Source organism: Cyanistes caeruleus, unplaced genomic scaffold, assembly GCF_971803275.1.
Source record: "Cyanistes caeruleus unplaced genomic scaffold, bCyaCae1.hap1.1 HAP1_SCAFFOLD_94, whole genome shotgun sequence".
NCBI classification, from domain to species: domain Eukaryota; kingdom Metazoa; phylum Chordata; class Aves; order Passeriformes; family Paridae; genus Cyanistes; species Cyanistes caeruleus.
The window spans coordinates 1,076,050-1,095,351 of record NW_028255897.1 but is presented as its reverse complement, the minus strand read 5'-3'; the positions used below and the strand labels follow the sequence as shown (position 1 = coordinate 1,095,351).

Below are 19,302 nucleotides of genomic sequence, written 5' to 3'. Positions count from 1 at the left end.
TGTGTCTCCTTGTCCTGCCCTCCAGCAGATCCCCACTCGCAGCCAGCTTGGTGTCATCTGCAATTTGTGAGTGCTGGACTCGACCCCCTCAGCCAGACCCTCAGTGAAGATATTAACCAGGCCTGGGCCCAGCACAGATCCCTGGGGACACCACCAGCGACTGGACACCAGCTGGATGCAGCACCATCCCCACCACTCTCTGGGCCCGGCCTCCAGCCAGTTCTGCAGCCAGCAAAGAGTGCTCCTGTCCAAGCCGTGGGCTGCAGCTTTTCCAGGGAATGCTGCGGCTCTCCGTGTCCAAGGCCTTGCTCAAGTCCAGCTCGACACATCCAGAGCCTTTCCCGCACCCACCAGGCGGGTCAGCTGGTTATAAAAGGAGATCAGGTTGGTCAGGCAGGACCTGCCCCTCCTAAAGCCACGCTGGCTGGGTCTGAGCCCTGGGCCATCCTGGAGGTGCCGTGTGATGGCACTCAAGGGGATCTGTTCCAAAACCTCACCAGGCACCGAGCTCAGGCTGACAGGCCTGCAGTTCCCCAGAGCCTCCTGCCAGCCCTTCTTGGGGATGGGCTCACACTGGCACCTCCAGTCCTCTGGGACCTCCCCAGTGAGCCAGGACTGATGAGGAGAAATGATGGAGAGCAGCTTGGGGAGCTCATCCACCAGCTCCCTCATCCCCCTAGCATGGATCCCATCCGATCCCATCCACCTGTGAGCATCTGAGTGGCTCAGCAGGTCTCTGACTGCTTCCTCCTGGATTACAGAGGGCTCTTCTGCTCCCTGTCCTCATCTACCAGCTCAGGAGAACACTTGTCCTGAGGAAATCCTGTCTTGATGTTGAAAATTGAGGCAAAGAAGGAGTTAAGTACCTCAGCCTTTTCCTCATCTTTGGTTTCCATATCTCCCCCAATAAGGAATGGAGGTTGTCCATAGCCTTCCTTTTGCCATTAATGTATTTATAAAAACATTTTTATTATCCTTCACAGAAGCAGCCATGTTAAGCTCTAATTGAACTTTCACCTCTCTGCTTTTCTTTCTGCATGACCTAATGACATCCTTAAACATTTCCTGAGTTGCCTGCCCCTCTGTCCAACGGTGATGCACTCTCATCTTTTCCCTGAGTTCCTCCAAAAGCTCCCTGCCCACCTAGGTTGGTCATTTTCCTCACTGGCTCATTTTTTGTCACAGGGGGACAGGCTGTTCCTGCTCCTTCAAGACTTTTTTCTTGAAGTGTGTCCATCCTTCCTGGAATCCTTTGTTTTAAAAGGCTGTTTCCCTTAGAAAAACTCAGTAGCTGATTTGGTACTCCCCAAATCTGCAACCTTAATTGGCTGAAGTCTCTTCTTCCTAAGTCCAGTGTAGGAGTTTTGTTGATGCCCCTCCTTCTTTCACAGAATATTTCAAAACTCGATGATTTCATGGCCACTGTACCCCAGGCAGCCTCCAACCCCCACATCCCCCAGCAGCTCTTCTCTGTCTGTGAACAGCAGGAGACACAGCTTTCCTTGGCAGTGGCAAGTGAAGGAAACCTCCCCAAAGTGCAGCTTGGCAGGTTCAGCCTGGAGGGGAGGAGAAAGAAAAGTCCCTGCCAGGGTAGAATTTTGGTGCAGGAGGTGTCCCAGCGTGAGACTGGACCATGCCATGGCTGTGTGTGCCAGGAGCCGGCAGTCAGTGGGGCCCAGGGATGCTCCAAGGGACTTGGAGTTTTGCTTCTGACTCCTTGAGCAGCTTCTTCAACCTTCTCTCAGTGCCTGAGGGTGCTGGACTCAGCCCCAAATGCACCCTGGGTTTCATTAAAATACAGAAAGCCTCGGGGGCTCTTTCTCTTCCTTCCACTGTCTTCAAGTCCAAGGCTTGTGCAGCTGCTTGGAGTCAGTTTGGAGTTCTGTTAAGGAGGAAGATTTGAAAATCCACCACATTTTTTTTTTTTATTTTTAAATCAAGGGTGTATTTTTTTATTTTCTAGTTGAGAGGTGTCAGAAGCATTCCCCAAGTGATCCTAATGCTGAATGTCTCCTGAGGAGGTCTGGTCACAGAGAAGAATGAGCCCCCTGTGGGCTGCCCCTGTTTGGACAACCTGCTCCTCACCCCAAGCCTCAGCATGTCTGACATCGCCCAGCTGGGACTGACATCCCAAAACATTGAGAACATTTATCAACTTTTCTTTATCATTAAAATCTAATTAATTAATAAAAAATTTAATTTTTATAATAATATTATTCTGTATTTTTATAACCTATTTTTTATATTTTTATAAAAGAATTGATACATTTTTAGGAACGAAACCCGTTATTGATCCTTGCTTCTAAGTACCACAATCCCCTTCTTTAATTAATTGACCACTCTTTCACCCCCTTTATGCTCATTATTCCTATTTTAGTCCTTTGATCATCATTTTTAAATTATTCTCAGACAGGGTAAAAGGGACCACTTTGGGGTCAATGGAGACTTTTCTGAGGAACATTTGGGGCAGTTTTGGGTCTGGGGAGGGAATTTAGAGAGAACTTGGGGGTCTGGAGGACACTTGGGAGAGCCGGGTGGGCCACTTGAAGGGGGACTAGGGGATTCTGTGGGACAATTCGGGGTTCGGGGGAGCACTTGGGAGTCCAGGGGGGCACTTGGAGGTCAGGGAGGGGAATCTGGGGGCCCTTCGGGGTCCGGGCCGGCACTTGGGGGGCTGTAACGGGGAATCTCTGGGCCGCGGGGGATGATGGGAGTTGTAGGTGCCAGTATAATGAGGCTTAATGGTGCCGCGGAGCATCACGGGAGTTATAGGCACAGCTCCAATGGGTTCCAGTGAGGCGCGGTGCATGACGGGAGATGAAGTCCCGGCTGGAATAGCGCTCTATGGGCGCCGCGGAGCATGATGGGAGCTGTAGTCCCGGAAGTGGCTTCGAAGGCGCGTTTGGCGGTGTGGGGAAGCGCTTGGAGAATATTTTTGCGTCCGAGCCGTGGCTGCAGGTGCTCGGGGTGAATGTACACGGCTCGGGAGCACTTGGGAGGAGCCTGGGGAGCTGTGACCGGGCTCTTTAGGGCGGGGGGCACGGCAGGAGGTTTGGGCGCGGAACTGTGTTGTGGAATGATGGGAGATGAATTCCCAGCAGTGGCTAGAAGGGGAATCTGTGGGGTTGGGAGCATTCGGGGATCCAGGGACACTTTGGGGGGTCCCGAACGGGCAGTGAGGGGGCACTCGGGGATCCTGAAGGGTCTGGGGGACACATGGGACATATGGGGGGCGATCCCGGGGTTCTGGGGAGCGCAGGGCATATTCCCAGTTCCTCACAGCCTGGTCTCAATTGCCCCCTGCAGGCTCCTACTGACTGCCAGTCTGATCCCAGTCTGATCCCAGTATGATCCCAGTATGATGTCAGTACACAGCCAGTGCAATCTCAGCCACTGCCAGGATGATCCCAGTACAAACCAGTTCCTGCCAGTGCTGCCACTCCTGGGATCCCCCAGCCCTCTCTGCTTTCCCCCCTCCCACATCTCCCCAGAGGAGCCCCAAGGGCTGGCAGTCCCCAGCCAGGGTCCCCAGCCAGCCCCAGGTTGGATCTGCAGCCCCCAATTTTCCCAGTTTCCCTCTCCTTTTCCCCGGGCCGGGTTCCCCCCGTCCCCAGCGGGTGGGAGCAGCGGAGAGCCCCGCGCTGCCCATCCCGACCTGTCCCGGCTCCATCCCCGCTCCTGCCGTGGGCTGTGAGGGGTTTGGGAACGGGGCACCGAGGGTGTCACTGCTCCTGGGGGAGGAGGAGGAGGGATGGAAGAGGAGGGAGGAAGAAGGAGAGAGAGAAGGGATGGAAGTAGGAGAAGGAGGTGGGGTTAGGGAGGAAGAGGAGGAGGAAGGATGGAAGGGGAGGAGAGGGAGGAAGAGGAGGGACAAAGGAGGATCAGGGAAAGGAGAAGGAACCACAAGGCTGAGCACTCCTTGAATTCATAGCCCCCTCCTGTGGGATCATCACCCACCATCCCACAGGTGATGGGGGAGTGGGAGCTTTGCCTGGATATCCCTGGGGGGGGTCCCTGAGTTGGGTTTATTTTGGGGGAGGGGGATGTTTGGAGAATGTGGAACTCCAAAGCTGAGCGGAAAATCCTACTTGGGGGGACACTGGGGGGTCTCACCATCCCTAAGTGGGGAAATGGAAACAGGGGGAACTTTTTGGATTCCTGGCACTCCCAGCTGCCTGGGGATGGTAGGGACCGAGCAGACAGGTTGTCCCCAGTACAAGCTTGACTCCCAGCAGCTGGGACAGGCGGGAACCCTTGAACCCGAAACAGGAGAGACTAGAGATGGGGAACTCCTATGAGGCATTTTCAGGGCTGAATCTTGGTGTTTTTTGGAGGTTTTTTGGACCCCAGATATCCGGTGACTTCTAGAGATGAGCTTGGACAGAGGGACCTTCAAACTCAATGTCCTCATCCCTTGTATTTCCCCAAACCAGGATTTCCCATTCCCAAACCTTGGCTGGATGGAGAAGGAGGCTGCAAGGAAGAGGAAGATGCCCCAGGACACCGAGGCAGGTGAGGAGGAAGTCAGTGCCCCTTTCCCCCTCTCTCCTGCTCCATCTCCCAGCCCAGCCTGGCCCCCGGCTGCAGGACAACCCCGCTGCCGACGCCGTCCTGCCGGGGACGCACTGGGGGGATCTCCTTCCCCTTCCCTCTGGCACGGAGGCAAATCCCATCCTCTCCTTGTCCTTACTCCCCCAGACAAGGAGCTGAGGATGGAGACCAGGGTGGACAAATCCCCACGGCAGAACCTCGTGGAAGAGGCCGTTTTCAGCGGTACCACAGTGCAGGAATCCAACAGGGAGGAAAATCCCCAGAGATCCCACAGGAGGAGGGGCTCCAAACCCATCCCAGGGTGCTCTGAGGAGGAAAGACCCACCCTGTGCCGGGAAGGCGGCCGGAGATCCAGCCAGAGCTCTGAGCTGGTGGTCCATGAGCAGCTTCAGGATGGGGAGAAGCCCTACAAGTGCTTGGAGTGTGGGAAGAGCTTCAGACAGAGCAACAGCCTGATCCGCCACCAGATGATCCACACTGGGGAATGGCCCTATGAGTGTGGGGAATGTGGGAAGGGCTTCAGCTGCAACTCTCAACTCATCATCCACCAGCGCATCCACACTGGGGAGAGGCCCTACGAGTGTCCCGAGTGTGGGAAGAGGTTTCAGAGCAGCTCCCATCTCCTCCGGCACCAGCGGATTCACACGGATGAGAGGCCCTTCCGCTGCCCTGACTGTGGGGAGGGCTTCAAGTACAATTCCCACCTCATCACCCACCGGCGCATCCACACTGGGGAGAGGCCCTATGAGTGTGGGGAATGTGGGAAGAGCTTCAGCCAGAGCTCTCACTTGACCCAGCACCAACAGAGGCACCGGTAAGGGAAGCCCTGTGAGTGCCCCAAGTGCAGGAAGAGCTTTGTGCACTGCTCCAGCTCCATCCCCCATCAGAGGACCCACGTTGGGCAGAGCTCTGATGACCCACATTCCCAGTGATCTGTGTTGGCAACACACTGGGCTGGTGGTCATTCTGGTTTGGTTCTATCTTTTGATTCATCTTCATCTCTTTAAAACAGACAAAATTGGAATAAAAGTCTACAAATTCATCAAAGGCATCTAAAACCTCACATTTACTAATGCTTCAAGGGAATCTGGGAGATACTTGGGAGTATTCAGGGGTTGTGGGGTTATTTGGTGGAGTTGTCTCCATTTCTTGGCACTTAAGGAGACGAGAGGGTTCGATCTGTCACCTCAAAACCACTCAGTGCCACTGAAATCTACTCAGTCCCACCCAAAATGACTGGATTCCGCAGCCCCTCAGGGTGTGTTGCCTTAAATTTTAGCTTTCATATCTTTCATGTTCTGCACTGCCTAGGTTTGTAGTTTTGAACTTCACATTAGGTGTCACTGAGCTCTCTTCACAGAGTAGGTAGTGTAGGTTTTCCAAGCAAGGCAAACACCCCAATTCAGGAGCCAGCACCATGGCCTCCCCCCATGGCCACCCTGGCCAATCTACCCACAAGACATCAATGTGATGGATGGCAAAGCAATGGCGTTTATTGCAGGAGAATTTGACCTTTTATAACCTAGGGTCATTGTGTTACTCCCATCTGCTTACGTTACACTTGAGTGCAATTTGCTAATTACAGAAGGTTTTACTATCCTAACAGAGAGGGGTTTTTGCTAACTTTCCGTTACATCCCGAAATCTTCAGATCGCCAGGCCTTAAACTACAACAGGTAGACAAAACAATTCCTTTTCTAGCTTGATACCAAGGACAGTCGTTACAAGTTCCAAGCCCAAAAGCATAAACAAGGGTGGACTGAAGAGAGAAAACAAGAAGGATGGGACTTCATCATCTGAAGCTGTCACTGCACAATGAGCCCCAATGTCCAGATGGACCTAAACTTCTAAAAATGTGAGACCTCGTGATGAGTTGTCCATTTTTGTGGCCATTTTTGGTCAGTCCTGGGTGTAGCTCTGGCCAGGCTCTTGTACTGCCCAAGGTGTATCCTTTAAGGCCTTTTAATAAACTTTATTCTTAACTCTGTCCAGCCTCTGTTCTAGGTCAGCCTTCTGAAGGCATCAGGTGGAATGGGGTTGGAAGGGGATTGGGTGAAGTGGGATGCAGATCAGGAGGGGTGAGATGGGCGTTGGGGGGGGCAGGATGGGTGGGATGGGGATTGGTGTAACTTTTCTCTTTTTGCTTCTTTTGGGCTGAATTCCCTGTGGATATAACTTTTCTCTAGTCTCTCAGCTTCCTTTGTGCTGAATTCCCTGTGGATATAACTTTTCTCTAGTCTCTCAGCCTCCTTTGGGCTGAATTCCCTGTGGATATAGCTTTTCTCTAGTCTCTCAGCCTCCTTTGTGCTGAATTCCCTGTGGATATAACTTTTCTCTAGTCTCTCAGCCTCCTTTGGGCTGAATTCCTCTGGGATCCTCCCTCATGGGGAGTCCCACTTATCTCAGTCCTTAACATTCGAAGAAAACTCCCGGGCTCATTAGATTCTGGTTTCTGGTGTTTATTGAAGGATCCTTACAGAAACTTGTCAGGTCTATCCAGACGAGCTGCACAAGCTTAAATCACCACAGCCTGGCTCATCTCGTTCTAATGATACAAAATGGCCCCGAACCACGCGGTCTTTTCACCTTTATACCAATTTTTACCCTATTAACTACAGACACGTGTATTGTTATTATATCTCAACAAACAGGTTTTCTAGATCTACTCACATAATTAAAAGTGCGGCTAACTCTAAACCAGTCATTCTTTGTGCTTCTAAAAACTGCAGAAGCATGGAGAAGAAGGAAGAAGAAGGATTAAAAACTACACCTTTTTTCCTTCATCTTTACTCCACGTGTGAAACCCTCTAAAAATCTATATTTTCACCTCAGTGTTAAAAGCAACATTTTTCTACTTTCTATTATATTTCTTAAAAACCCTGGCTTGCTCAGGGATATTTGGAAGCCGTTCTGTCAATATTATATATGATTCATATATTCTTTAAATAATTGAATAGACAGAGAAATGTCCCTGCATTTCTAGACTCCTACACGTTTCCACAAAATCCCACAAAATTCCACAAGAATCCCACAAAATTCCATAAACATCCCACAAAATTCCCTAAATCTTCTCAAAACCCTACCATATTCCAGAAACATCCCACCAGATCTCTAAAAATTCCACAAAATCAAGAAAAATCCGTCAAAATTTTTCAAGTCTCCACAAAATCCCATAAAATTCTGGAAAAAAATGCCACCAAATTGCAGAAATATTCTCAAAACCCTACCAAACTCCAGAAAAATCCCACAAAATCTCCAAAAATTTCCACAAAATCTAAGAATAATCCCACAATATTTGTCAAGTCTCCACGAAATCCCTAAAGATTCCAGAAAAAAATCTCAGAAAATTCCCTAAATCTTCCCAAAGCCCTACCAAATTCCAATAACATCCCACAAAATCCCCACACATTTCCACAAAATCTAAGAAAATACCTCAAAATCCTTCAAGTCTCCTCAAAATCCCACAAAATTGCAGAAAAATCTCACAAAATTGCAGAAATATCTCACAAAATTGCAGAAATCTTGTGAAAACCCTACCAAATTCCAGATACATCCCACAAAATCTCCACAAATCTCCAAAAAATCAATAAAATATCCAACAAAATTCCAGAAAAAAACTCCAATACAATTGCAGAAATATTCTCAAAACCTCACAAAATTACACTAACATCCTACCAAATTTTCACAAACTTCCACAAAATCTAGAAAAATACCACAAAATTCCCCATGTCTCCTCAAAATTCCTCAAAATTCCACAAAATTACCACCAAATTTCTTCAATATTTTACAGAATTCAAGAAAAATCCCACAAAATATCAGAAAAATCACATGCAATTCCCTAAATTTTCTGAAAACCCCACCAAATTCTAGAAACATCCCACAATATCCCCACTAATTTCCACAAAATCGAAAAAAATACCTCAAAATTCTTCATGTCCCCTGAAAATCCCTTAAATTTCCCCAAAACTGCTACAAAATCTCCCCAGTATCCTGCAAAATTCAAGAAAAATCCCACAAAATTCATTAAATGTTCTCAAAACCCTGGCAAATTCCAGAAACATCCCGCCATATCCACAAAATTCCCACAAAATCTAAGAAAAATCCATAACAATTCTTCAAGTCCCCACAAAATCCCTCAAATTTGCAGAAAAAAATCTCCAAAAAATTCCCTACATCTTCCCAAACCCCTACCAAATGCCAGAAATATCCCAAAAAATCCCACAAATTTCCACAAAATCTAAGAAAATACCTCAAAACCCTTCATGTCAACTCAAAATCTTTCAAGATTCCACAAAACTCCCACAAAATCTCCTCAATATCCTACAAAATTCAAGAAAAATCCCACAAATTGCAGAAAAATCCCACACAATTCCCTAAATTTTCTCAAAACCCCAGCAAAGCTCCAGAAACACCGCACAAAATCCCCACAAATTTCCACAAAATCTAAGAAAAATCTCTCACAATTCTTCAAGTCTAAAAATCCCACAAAATACCAGAAAATTCCACAACAGTACAAAAAAATCCCAGAAAACTCCCGAAATATCCCACCAAATCCCCACAAATTTACACAAAATTTCAGAAAAATCCCACACAATTCTTAAAGTCTCTCCAAAATCCCTCAAGATCCTACAAAAATCCCACCAAATCACCTCAATATCCTACAAAATCTAAGAAAAATCCCACCACATGCCAGAAAAATCCCACAAAATCCCCACAAATATCCACAAAATCTAAAATAATACCTCAAAATTCTTCATATCACCTCAAAATCTTTCAAGATTCCACAAAACTCCCACAAAATCTCCTTAATATTCTACAAAATTCAAGAAAAATCCCACAAAATCACAAAAAATTCCCTAAATGTTCCCACACAATTCCCTAAATGTTCTCAAAACCCCACCAAATTCCAGAAACATCCCACAATATCCCCACAAATTTCCACAAAATCTAAAAAAATATCTCAAATTGTTCGTCTTCTCAAAATCCTTAAAAAATTCCACAAACCTCCCACAAAATCACCCCAATATCCTACAAAATCTAAGAAAAATCCCAAAAAATGCCAGAAATATCCCACAAAATTCATTAAATGTTTTCAAAACCCCACCAAATTCGAGAAATATCCCACAAAATCCCCACACATTTCCACAAAATATAAGAAAATACCTCAAAATCCTTCATGACTCTTCAAAATCTTTCAAGATTCCACAAAACTCCTACAAAATCACCCCAATATCCTACAAAATCTTAGAAAAATCCCAGGAAATTGCAGAAAAATCCCATACAATTCCCTAAATGTTCTCAAAAACACACCAAATTTCAGAAATATAACACAATATCCCCACAAATTTCCACAAAATCTAAAATAATACCTCAAAATTCTCCGTGTCTCCTCAAAATCCCACAAAATCCCAGAAAATTTCACAACAGTACAAAAAAATCCCACAAAATTCCAGAAACATCCTACCAAATCTCCACAAAATTCCACAAAATCTAAGAAAAATCCCTCACAATTCTTCAAGTCACTACAAAATCCCCCAAGATTTTACGAAAATCCCACAAAATCACCCCAATATCCTACAAAATTCAAGAAAAATCCCACAAAATTCACTAAATGTTCTCAAAACCCCACCAAATTCCAGAAACATCCCACAATATTCCCACAAATTTCCACAAAATCTAAAAAAGTACCTGAAAATACTTCATGTCACCTCAAAATCCCACAAAATACCAGAAAATTCCACAACAGAACAAAAAAATTCCACAAAATTCCAGAAACATCCTACCAAATCTCAACAAAATTTCACAAAATCTAAGAAAATCCCTAACCATTCTTCACGTCTCCTCAAAATCACACCAAGTTTCCAGAAAAAACTCCCAACAGAATTGCAGAAAGCTTCTTAAAAACCTACCAAATTCCAGAAACATCCCACAAAACACCCACACATTTCCACAAAATCTAAGAAAATACCTCAAAACCCTTCATGACTCCTTAAAATCCCTTAAAATTCCACAAAACTCCCACAAAATCACCCCAATATCCTACAAAATTCAAGAAAAATCCCATGAAATTGCAGAAAAATAACATACAATTCCCTAAATGTTCTGAAAACCCCACCAAATTCCAAAAACATTCCACAATATCCCCACACATTTCCACAAAATCTAAGAAAACACCTCAAAACCCTTCATGCCTCCAGAAAATCCCTTAAATTTCCACAAAACTCCTACAAAATCTCCACAATATGCTGCAAAATTCAAGAAAAATCCCACAAAATTCATTAAAGGTTCTCAAAACCCCACCAAATTCCAGAAACATCCCACAATATCCCCACTAATTTCCACAAAATCTAAGAAAATACCTCAAAATCCTTCATGCCTCCTCAAAATCCCACAAAATACCAGAAAATTCCACAACAGTACAAAAAAATTCCACAAAATTCCAGAAACATCCTACCAAATCTCAACAAAATTTCACAAAATCTAAAAAAATCCCTAACCATTCTTCACGTCTCCTCAAAATCCCACCAAATTCCAGAAAAAACTCCAACAAAATTGCAGAAAACTTCTTAAAAACCTACCAAATTCCACAAACATCCCACAAAACCCCCACAAATTTCCACAAAATCTAAAAAAATACCTCAAATTGTTCATGTCTCCTCAAAATCCCTCAAAATTCCACAAAACTCCCACAAAATCACTCCAATGTCCTACAAAATCTTAGAAAAATTCCAAAAACTGAAGAAAAATCCAACAAAATTCATTAAATTGCTCAATACCCAACCAAATTTAAGAAATATCCAACAAAAACCCCACACATTTCCACAAAATTTCAGAAAAATCCCTCACAATTCTTCATGTCACCTCAAAATCCCTCAGGATTCCACAAAACTCCCACAAAATCTCCTCAATATACTACAAAATTCAAGAAAAATCCCACCAAATTGCAGAAAAATCTCATACAATTCCCTAAATGTTCTCAAACCCCAACCAAATTCCAGAAACATCCCACAATATCCCCACATATTTCCACAAAATCTAAGAAAACACCTCAAAATCTTTCATGCCTCCAGAAAATCCCTTAAATTTCCAAAAAACTCCAACAAAATCTCCACAATATACTGCAAAATTCAAGAAAAATCCCACAAAATTCATTAATGTTCTCAAAACCCCACCAAATTCCTGAAACATCCCACAATATCATCACAAATATCCACAAAATCTAAGAAAATACCTCAAAATCCTTCATGTCACCTCAAAATCCCACAAAATAACAGAAAATTCCACAACAGTACAAAAAAATCCCACAAAATTCCAGAAACATCCAACCAAATCTCCACAAAATTCCACAAAAATCAAAGAAAAATCCCTCACAATTCTTGAAGTCGCTACAAAATCCCTCAGGATTTTACGAAAATCCCACAAAATCACCCCAATATCCTACAAAATTCAAGAAAAATCTCATGAAATTGCAGAAAAATCCCATACAATTCCCTAAATGTTCTCAAAACCCCACCAAATTCCAGAAACATCACACAATATCCCCACAAATTTCCACAAAATCTAAAAAAATACCTCAAAATACTTCATGTCACCTCAAAATCCCACAAAATACAAGAAAATTCCACAATAGAACAAAAAAATCCCACAAAATTCCAGAAACATCCTACCAAATCTCAACAAAATTTCACAAAATCTAAGAAAATCCCTAAGCATTCTTCACGTTTCCTCAAAATCACACCAAGTTTCCAGAAAAAACTCCAACAAAATTGCAGAAAGCTTCTTAAAAGCCTACCAAATTCCACAAACATCCCACAAAACCCCCACACATTTCCACAAAATCAAAGAAAATACCTCAAAGCCCTTCATGACTTTTCAAAATCCCTCAAAATTCCACAAAACTCCCACAAAATCACCCCAATATCCTAAAAAATCTAAGAAAAATCCCAAAAATTGAAGAAAAATCCCACAAAAATCATTAAATTGCTCAAAACCCCACCAAATTCCAGAAATATCCCACAAAATCCACACACATTTCCACAAAATCTAAGAAAATACCTCAAAAGCCTTCATGTCATCTCAAAATCTTTCAAGATTTCACAAAACTCCCACAAAATCTCCTCAATATACTACAAATTTTCAAGAAAAATCCCACCAAATTGCAGAAAAATCCCATACAATTCCCTAAATGTTCTGAAAACCCCACCAAATTCCAGTAACATCCCACAATATCCCCACACATTTCCACAAAATCTAAGAAAACACCTCAAAATCCTTCACGTCTCCAGAAAATCCCTTAAATTTCCACAAAACTCCTACAAAATCTCCACAATATCCTGCAAAATTCAAAAACATCCCACAAAATTCATTAAACGTTCTCAAAACCCCACCAAATTCCATAAACATCCTACAATATCCCCACACATTTCCACAAAATCTAAAAAATACCTCAAAATTCTTCATGTCTCCTCAAAACCCCACAAAATACCAGAAAATTCCGCAACAGTACAAAAAAATCTCACAAAATTCCAGAAACATCCTACCAAATCTCCAAAAAATCTAAGAAAAATCCCTCACAATTCTTCAAGTCCCCTCAAAATCACACCGAATTCCAGAAAAAAAATCTAAAAAAAATCCCTACATCTTCCCAAAACCCTACCAAATTCCAGAAATATCCCACAAAATCCCACAAATTTCCACAAAATTTCAGAACAATCCCTCACAATTCTTCATGTCACCTCAAAATCTTTCAAGATTCCACAGAACTCCCACAAAATCTCCTCAATATCCTACAAAATTCAAGAAAAATCCCACCAAATTGCACAAAAATCCCACACAATTCCTTAAATGTTCTCAAAACCCCACCAAATCTCCAGAAACATCGCACAAAATCCCCACAAATTTCCACAAAGTCTAAGAAAAATCTCTCACAATTCTTCAAGTGTAAAAATCCCACAAAATACCAGAAAATTCCACAACAGTGAAAAAAAATCCCAGAAAACTCCCGAAATATCCCACCAAATCCCCACAAATTTCCACAAAATTTCAGAAAAATCCCTCACAATTCTTCAAGTCGCTACAAAATACCCCAAGATTCTACAAAAATCCCACAAATCACCCCAATATCCTACAAAATTCAAGAAGAATCCCACAAAATTGCAGAAAAATCCCACAAAATTCCTTAAATGTTATCAAAACCCCACCAAATTCCAGAAACATCCCACAAAATCTAAACAAATTACCACAAAATCGAAGAAAATACCTCAAAATTCTTCAAGTCTCCTCAAAATTCCTCAAGATTCCAGAATGATACCACAAAATTATTTAAACTTTTGCAAAATCCCATAAAACTCAAAAAAAATCTCATGAAATTGCAAAAAATTAAAAAAAAATCCCTCAATCTTCTTAAACCCCCAACAAATTCCAGAAACATCCCACAAAATATCCTCAAATTTCCACTAAATTCCAGAAAAATCCCACAAAATTCCTGAAACATCCCACCAAATTCCAGAAAAGTCCCACAAAATTATTTAATCTACATTTGTCTTGGCAATTGCAGATCCCGGCTGCTCTTGCCCCTCTTCTGCTTGCCACCTGAATTTTAGCAGTACAGCTGCAATTGCCTCTTTCAATCAGTGCTACCCACTGTGCTTTTGTCACAGGGAACTCAGGATTTTTGTTTCAGGCATCATGATCACTAGAGATCAAAATGCTCCCAACTCCCTGAGCACTAAGTCGAGGGGAATTAAAGCCACACAGGTCACATTTGCAGTGCTCAAACACAGCCCTGTTGCTGCTGCTGCTGCTGCTGAAATAGAATCAACTGACAGAGGCCATCACAGAAATTGCCTCTGCAGTGGCAAATAAAATGAAAAAATCCTCCAGGAGAAAGAAAAACCAGAACTTCCCAACTCGCTTCATTGTTTCTTCTGAGCAGCAGAAGAAAAAGGAACAGGGCACCTTTCAGGCAGCTCCACAAGGTTCTCATTTCCTGGGGAATCTGAGATGCAATTGGCCTTGTTAAAAGGATAAAAGCAAGGGGAATGAATTGGGAATTATTAGGAAAAAATGACCCTTCTTACACACAAAGTTCACCAAGTCATTCCCTGCATTTCTCCTTTTCACATTCTTTCTCTCATCCACTGAGAGGTCCAGCTTATCATGTTCTGCTGCTTATCATCAACTGATTGTGCTCTTGATTTCTCCCACTGCAAGAGATGTAGAATCATCTCAACTGAACACAGAAACAAACTCCCTCTGTCAGCCCATCTTCATGTTCCAGATCACTTTCCAGATGTCCATGGGGCTGTTGGAATGATGAGCTCTCCACTGGTGGCTGCAGGCTCTGGAGATTCTTTCTCCACATTCAGCCAGGCTTGTATTCCCCAACAATTCCTGGCAGCCCATCATGTTTTCTTTGGGTAGAAGAGCAACAATGAAAACCTCACCAATGGCACAACTCCCCTGTCCACAAGGAAAAGAAAGAACAAGTTGTCAAGTTCTTCAAACATTTGTCCTGCTTTGCTGCAAGAGTTGTGCTGCACTCACAGTGTGGGGAGCCAAGAGAAGCTGCAGCTGGGGGCACATCTTGTGACAGGAGCTGCGCCTTGTTCTCCAGGACAGGTTTTTGGAAAGAACAGACGGGACTGGGGAGAAGATTCTGGGAAAACTGAAACAGCTTTTTTAAGAAATGAAAATAAAATCCAAAGAAACAACCACTAAGTTTTTTTTCTATTTTTCTCTATTTATTTTTATGTTTCCCTTTTCCATCTTGCGCTGTTTCTCCATCCCATTCATTCCAAATGGATCTCACCTCTAAGATCTGAGACTTGGCAAGTTTTAGACACTGTAAAATACCCTGAGCTATAGCCAGTTTGCCTTGCCCTGTTTTCCTTGGAAAGCAATGCTGGAGACACAAGTGCAGTGCTTGGCTCAGGTACAAATTCTGCATTCAGGGAATGTGCTCAGACGGTGTCTGAGCCTCAGCAGGGACAAGGCACAGCAGCAGCCAAGGGCATTGCTGTGCCCCTGTGCAGGAGTCCAGACTCTGGCTCTTGGCTCAGCAGGGCCAAGTTCCCGTGTTTGGCCAGGCTCAGGGGCTGCCCGGGGAGCGCGGGGCTCGGGGCGGGGCCGAGCGGGCAACGGACAAACGGACACGGGGACAAACGGCCCCGGTGCTTCAGTTGCAGCGGCAGCGGCGGCAGCGGCAGCAGCGGCGAAAGCAGCGAAAGCAGAGAATTAATCGATTTCTGTCTCTCCTCTCCCTCTTCCACTGTCCCGCATCCTCTCCTGATCTCCCTTTTCCTGTGTCCCCTTCTTTTCCAGTTTCCCTCTCCCCGTGCCCACCCGGGCCATGCCCCCAGCCCGCCCCCGGCCCCGGGCGGGGCTGCCCCGGCCCCGGCCCCGTCCGTCCCTCCGCGGTCTCGCCTCCGCCCAGCTCTGGCTGTGCTGGCTCTGGCTGTGCTGGGCGGGCATCAGTGCCAGGGGCTGGGGCGGCATCGCTGCCCTTTGGCTCCGCCTGGCCCGACCCCGACCCCGACCCCGGCCCCGGCCTCGGCCCCGGCCCCGGCCCCGGCCCCGGCCCCGGCTCCTCCCGGGGCCCGCGGAGGACACAGGCGGTGCGGCCGCTGCCGCCGCCTCCGCTGCGGCTTCCCCGGCCCGAGCTCCGCCGCTGTCGCGTTCCAATGAGGGAACGCCTGCGGGTGCCCGGCCCGGGGAGCTCGGGGAGCGCTCGGGGGCCGTTCCTGGCCCCGGGCCGAGCACTGACGGCCGCGTCTCTTCCCCAGGGAAGGCGCAGCAGGCCCTGCAGCAGCGCTACCGAGTGGGGTCACTGCTGGGGCGCGGCGGCTTTGGCAGAGTTTTTGCGGCCACTCGGCTCTCGGACGGACTCCCGGTGAGCAGAGGGGCCGGCGGCGGGCGGAGGAGGAGGAGGGGGCGGAGGAGGAGGATGGGGCTGGACACGGTGGGCGGTGAGCTGAATCCGCTGTTCCCTTTGGCTTGCAGGTGGCCATCAAAAAGGTGCCACGGAACCGCGTCCGGCACTGGGGCGAGCTGGTGAGTGAGCGGGGCCAGCGGCAGAAGCCGGGCCGTGCCGGGCGGGGATGAGCCGGGGCCCGGCAGGGTGGGAGCCGCCAGGACACCTGCAGGGAGAGCGGGCGTGGGGCCAGCGGAGGGCACAGAGCATCCCGGGCTGGCTGAGGGCTTCCCGAGCCCTGGCACGGCCTCAGCCCCACTGACGGCACCGTGCTCCTCCCGCAGCCCGACGGCACCAGCGCACCCCTGGAGATAGTGCTGCTGGACAAGGTGTCCACAGGCTTCCCCGGTGTGGTGCAGCTGCTGGAATGGTTTCAGCTCCCCAACACCATCGTGATGGTGCTGGAGCGCCCGGAGCGGTGTCAGGACCTGCGGCGTTTCATTCGGGCACGGAGGTTCCTGTCCGAGGAAGAGGCGCGGGAGCTGTTCCAGCAGGTGCTGGCGGCCGTGCGGCACTGCACCAGCTGCGGGGTCCTGCACCGAGATATCAAACCTGAGAACGTCTTGGTAGACCTGGACACCGGCGAGGCAAAACTGATTGACTTCGGCTGTGGCACCTACCTGCAGGACACAGCCTACACTCAGTTTGCAGGTGAGCCCACACAGGGGCAGGCTCCCGGTCCTGGCATCTCCTGGCCCAACCTGGGTGTGGCAGGAGGGATTCTCCCTTTGGCTGCCAGTCACAGGACTGAGTCTTCAGCCAAGTTGCTTCTGAGCAGAACTGGGTGGGGACCCATCTTCCAGCCCTGCTGGCAGCCTTTGCCTGCCACTCTGCCCAGGACTGGGGCTGGGGCTGGGGCAGCCAGCCTGACAAAACCCCCGTGGGTGGGAGTAGCAGAGAGGGGGAGGCAGAAGCTGTGCACCTGCTGGTTTGGTGTGCAGGTGAGAATGGGCTTGGACTGCTCTGCTCACCTGGTTTGTCTTGGTTCAAGATATTTTTTGGGCAATGCCAGCAGGGAGGATGTGGGTGTGGTTTTTCCCCAGCACTGAGTGGGTATTTCCCTTTGTGTGTCATGGTCGGGCCTTGCCAGGGTTTCTGCTGCCCTCTTCCAGCACCAGTGGCTTCTTTTCCAACCCCAGGTTTGTACCCAAGTCCCAGGTGCTGGTGAGAGGGCAGCAGGTGACCCCATGTGCCACTGGGGCAGCCCCCACATGCCCAGGGATGCTGGGGCCAGGCTCTGGGAGCAGCAGCATCCCCCTGATGAGCTCCATCCATATTCCATAGGAACACCGTCATACAGCCCCCCGGAATGGAACGACTTCGGCTGGTACCATGGCGAGGCAGCGACCGTCTGGTCCCTGGGCATCCTGCTGCACGAGATGGTCTGCGGGGAGCACCCTTTCAGGAGGGGCAGGAACATCAGATGGGGCCAGCTCCCGCTGCCACAACGGCTCTCCCAAGGTGGATCCTCATCTCTGGGCACGGGGGGAACACCAGTGTTGGGAGACAGCAGCGGGCTCGTGAGCATCCCGCTCTGGCAGCTGCTGAGGAGGTGGCACATGTCCTGCTCTCCTGCTCTCCTCCAAAACAAACAATTGATGGGAAAGTTTAGGCCCAGCTCTGAGCACATCCAGTGTGGTCTGGGCATGGGAATAGTGGGGCAAAGCAGACAGGAGCCTTCTCCAACTGACCAGTGGTTTGTGGTTTCTCTCCCCAGACTGCCAGATTCTGATCAGGTGGTGTTTATCCCTGAACTCCTTGGACAGGCCCTCATTAGAAGACCTGTCCTGTGATCCCTGGGTGCAGGATATTCATCAGCCCTAGAAGAAAGGAGAGAGCCACAGGCACAGTGATGCAGGGACCTGGTAAGTTACAGCTCCACACATGCCCTGGCAATCAGCAGCAAAGAAACCCAGGCTTTTTTGTCCTGCCTGTGTCACTGCACTGGGGTCATGGAATGGGAACACACAGCCCTTGTGCTGGAGCTGAGCTGCTCTGCCCAGCACTGGTGGGCACCATCTGAGCTGGTTTTGCTTGTCCTGCTTCACTGACAGCCGGGCCCTGGGCAGAACCCTGACAGCCTGGTGTCACCCCAGGGAAGAAGGAGCCCCTGGAGAAGCTGTACCAGGTGGGGCTGCTGCTGCTGCTGCTGGAGACATGGAGAACAGCAGCAAGGATGACAACCTCTTCCTGCACCTGGCCAGCAGGAGCTGGCGATGATGGACTTTGATTCTGGCACCTTCTTCAAAGCCAGGCTCCACAGAGAATTTTCAGGTAAGTCCAGACCCAGGGGGATGCTCCCAGATTTGTGCATTGGCCGGGAACCAAAGGTTTCCCCTTTGCTGGGGCAGATGCAACTGATTCCTCAGTGGCTGCCCAGCTGGTTTTTGGCAGGGCTGGGGACGTGGGCTGGGGTGGTTACGAAATGGGAGTGGGATCCTGGCCCTGCCAACAGCCCCCAGCACCCACCGTGCCCCAGCTGGGGCTGGGGCAGCCAGCCCGACACAAACAAACCCCCATGGCAGGAGCACAGGTGGGACTCCAGAACCTGAGCACGGCTGCTTTGCTGTGCAGCCAAGGAAGGGCTTGGGCTGCTCCACTCCCCTGCTTTGCTTTGGGATCACCGTGATTTTGGGGGACAGTGCAGGGGGAAAGGGAGAAAGCATGGGCTTCCCTCACCCATGGGTGGGTTTTTCCCCAGAATGTAGGGGTTGGGCCTTCCTCAAGCTCCTGACAGACATAAGATTTTTTACCATTTTTCTTGTTTCCCCTTTTTGTCTG

The 19,302-nt window shown here is 47.7% G+C and overlaps 1 protein-coding gene across 1 annotated transcript; it reads left to right on the top strand.

Moving 5' to 3' along the window:
* The first annotated feature begins 681 nt into the window (after positions 1–681).
* Positions 682–18,777, top strand: LOC147646542 (serine/threonine-protein kinase pim-1-like). Its single transcript, XM_086873298.1, has 5 exons — positions 682–708; positions 16,806–17,172; positions 17,806–17,982; positions 18,239–18,386; positions 18,576–18,777. The coding sequence occupies exons 1-4, from the start codon at positions 682–684 to the stop codon at positions 18,343–18,345; spliced, it is 678 nt and encodes a 225-aa protein (XP_086729424.1). The 3' UTR covers positions 18,346–18,386; positions 18,576–18,777.
* The last annotated feature ends 525 nt before the right edge of the window (positions 18,778–19,302 follow it).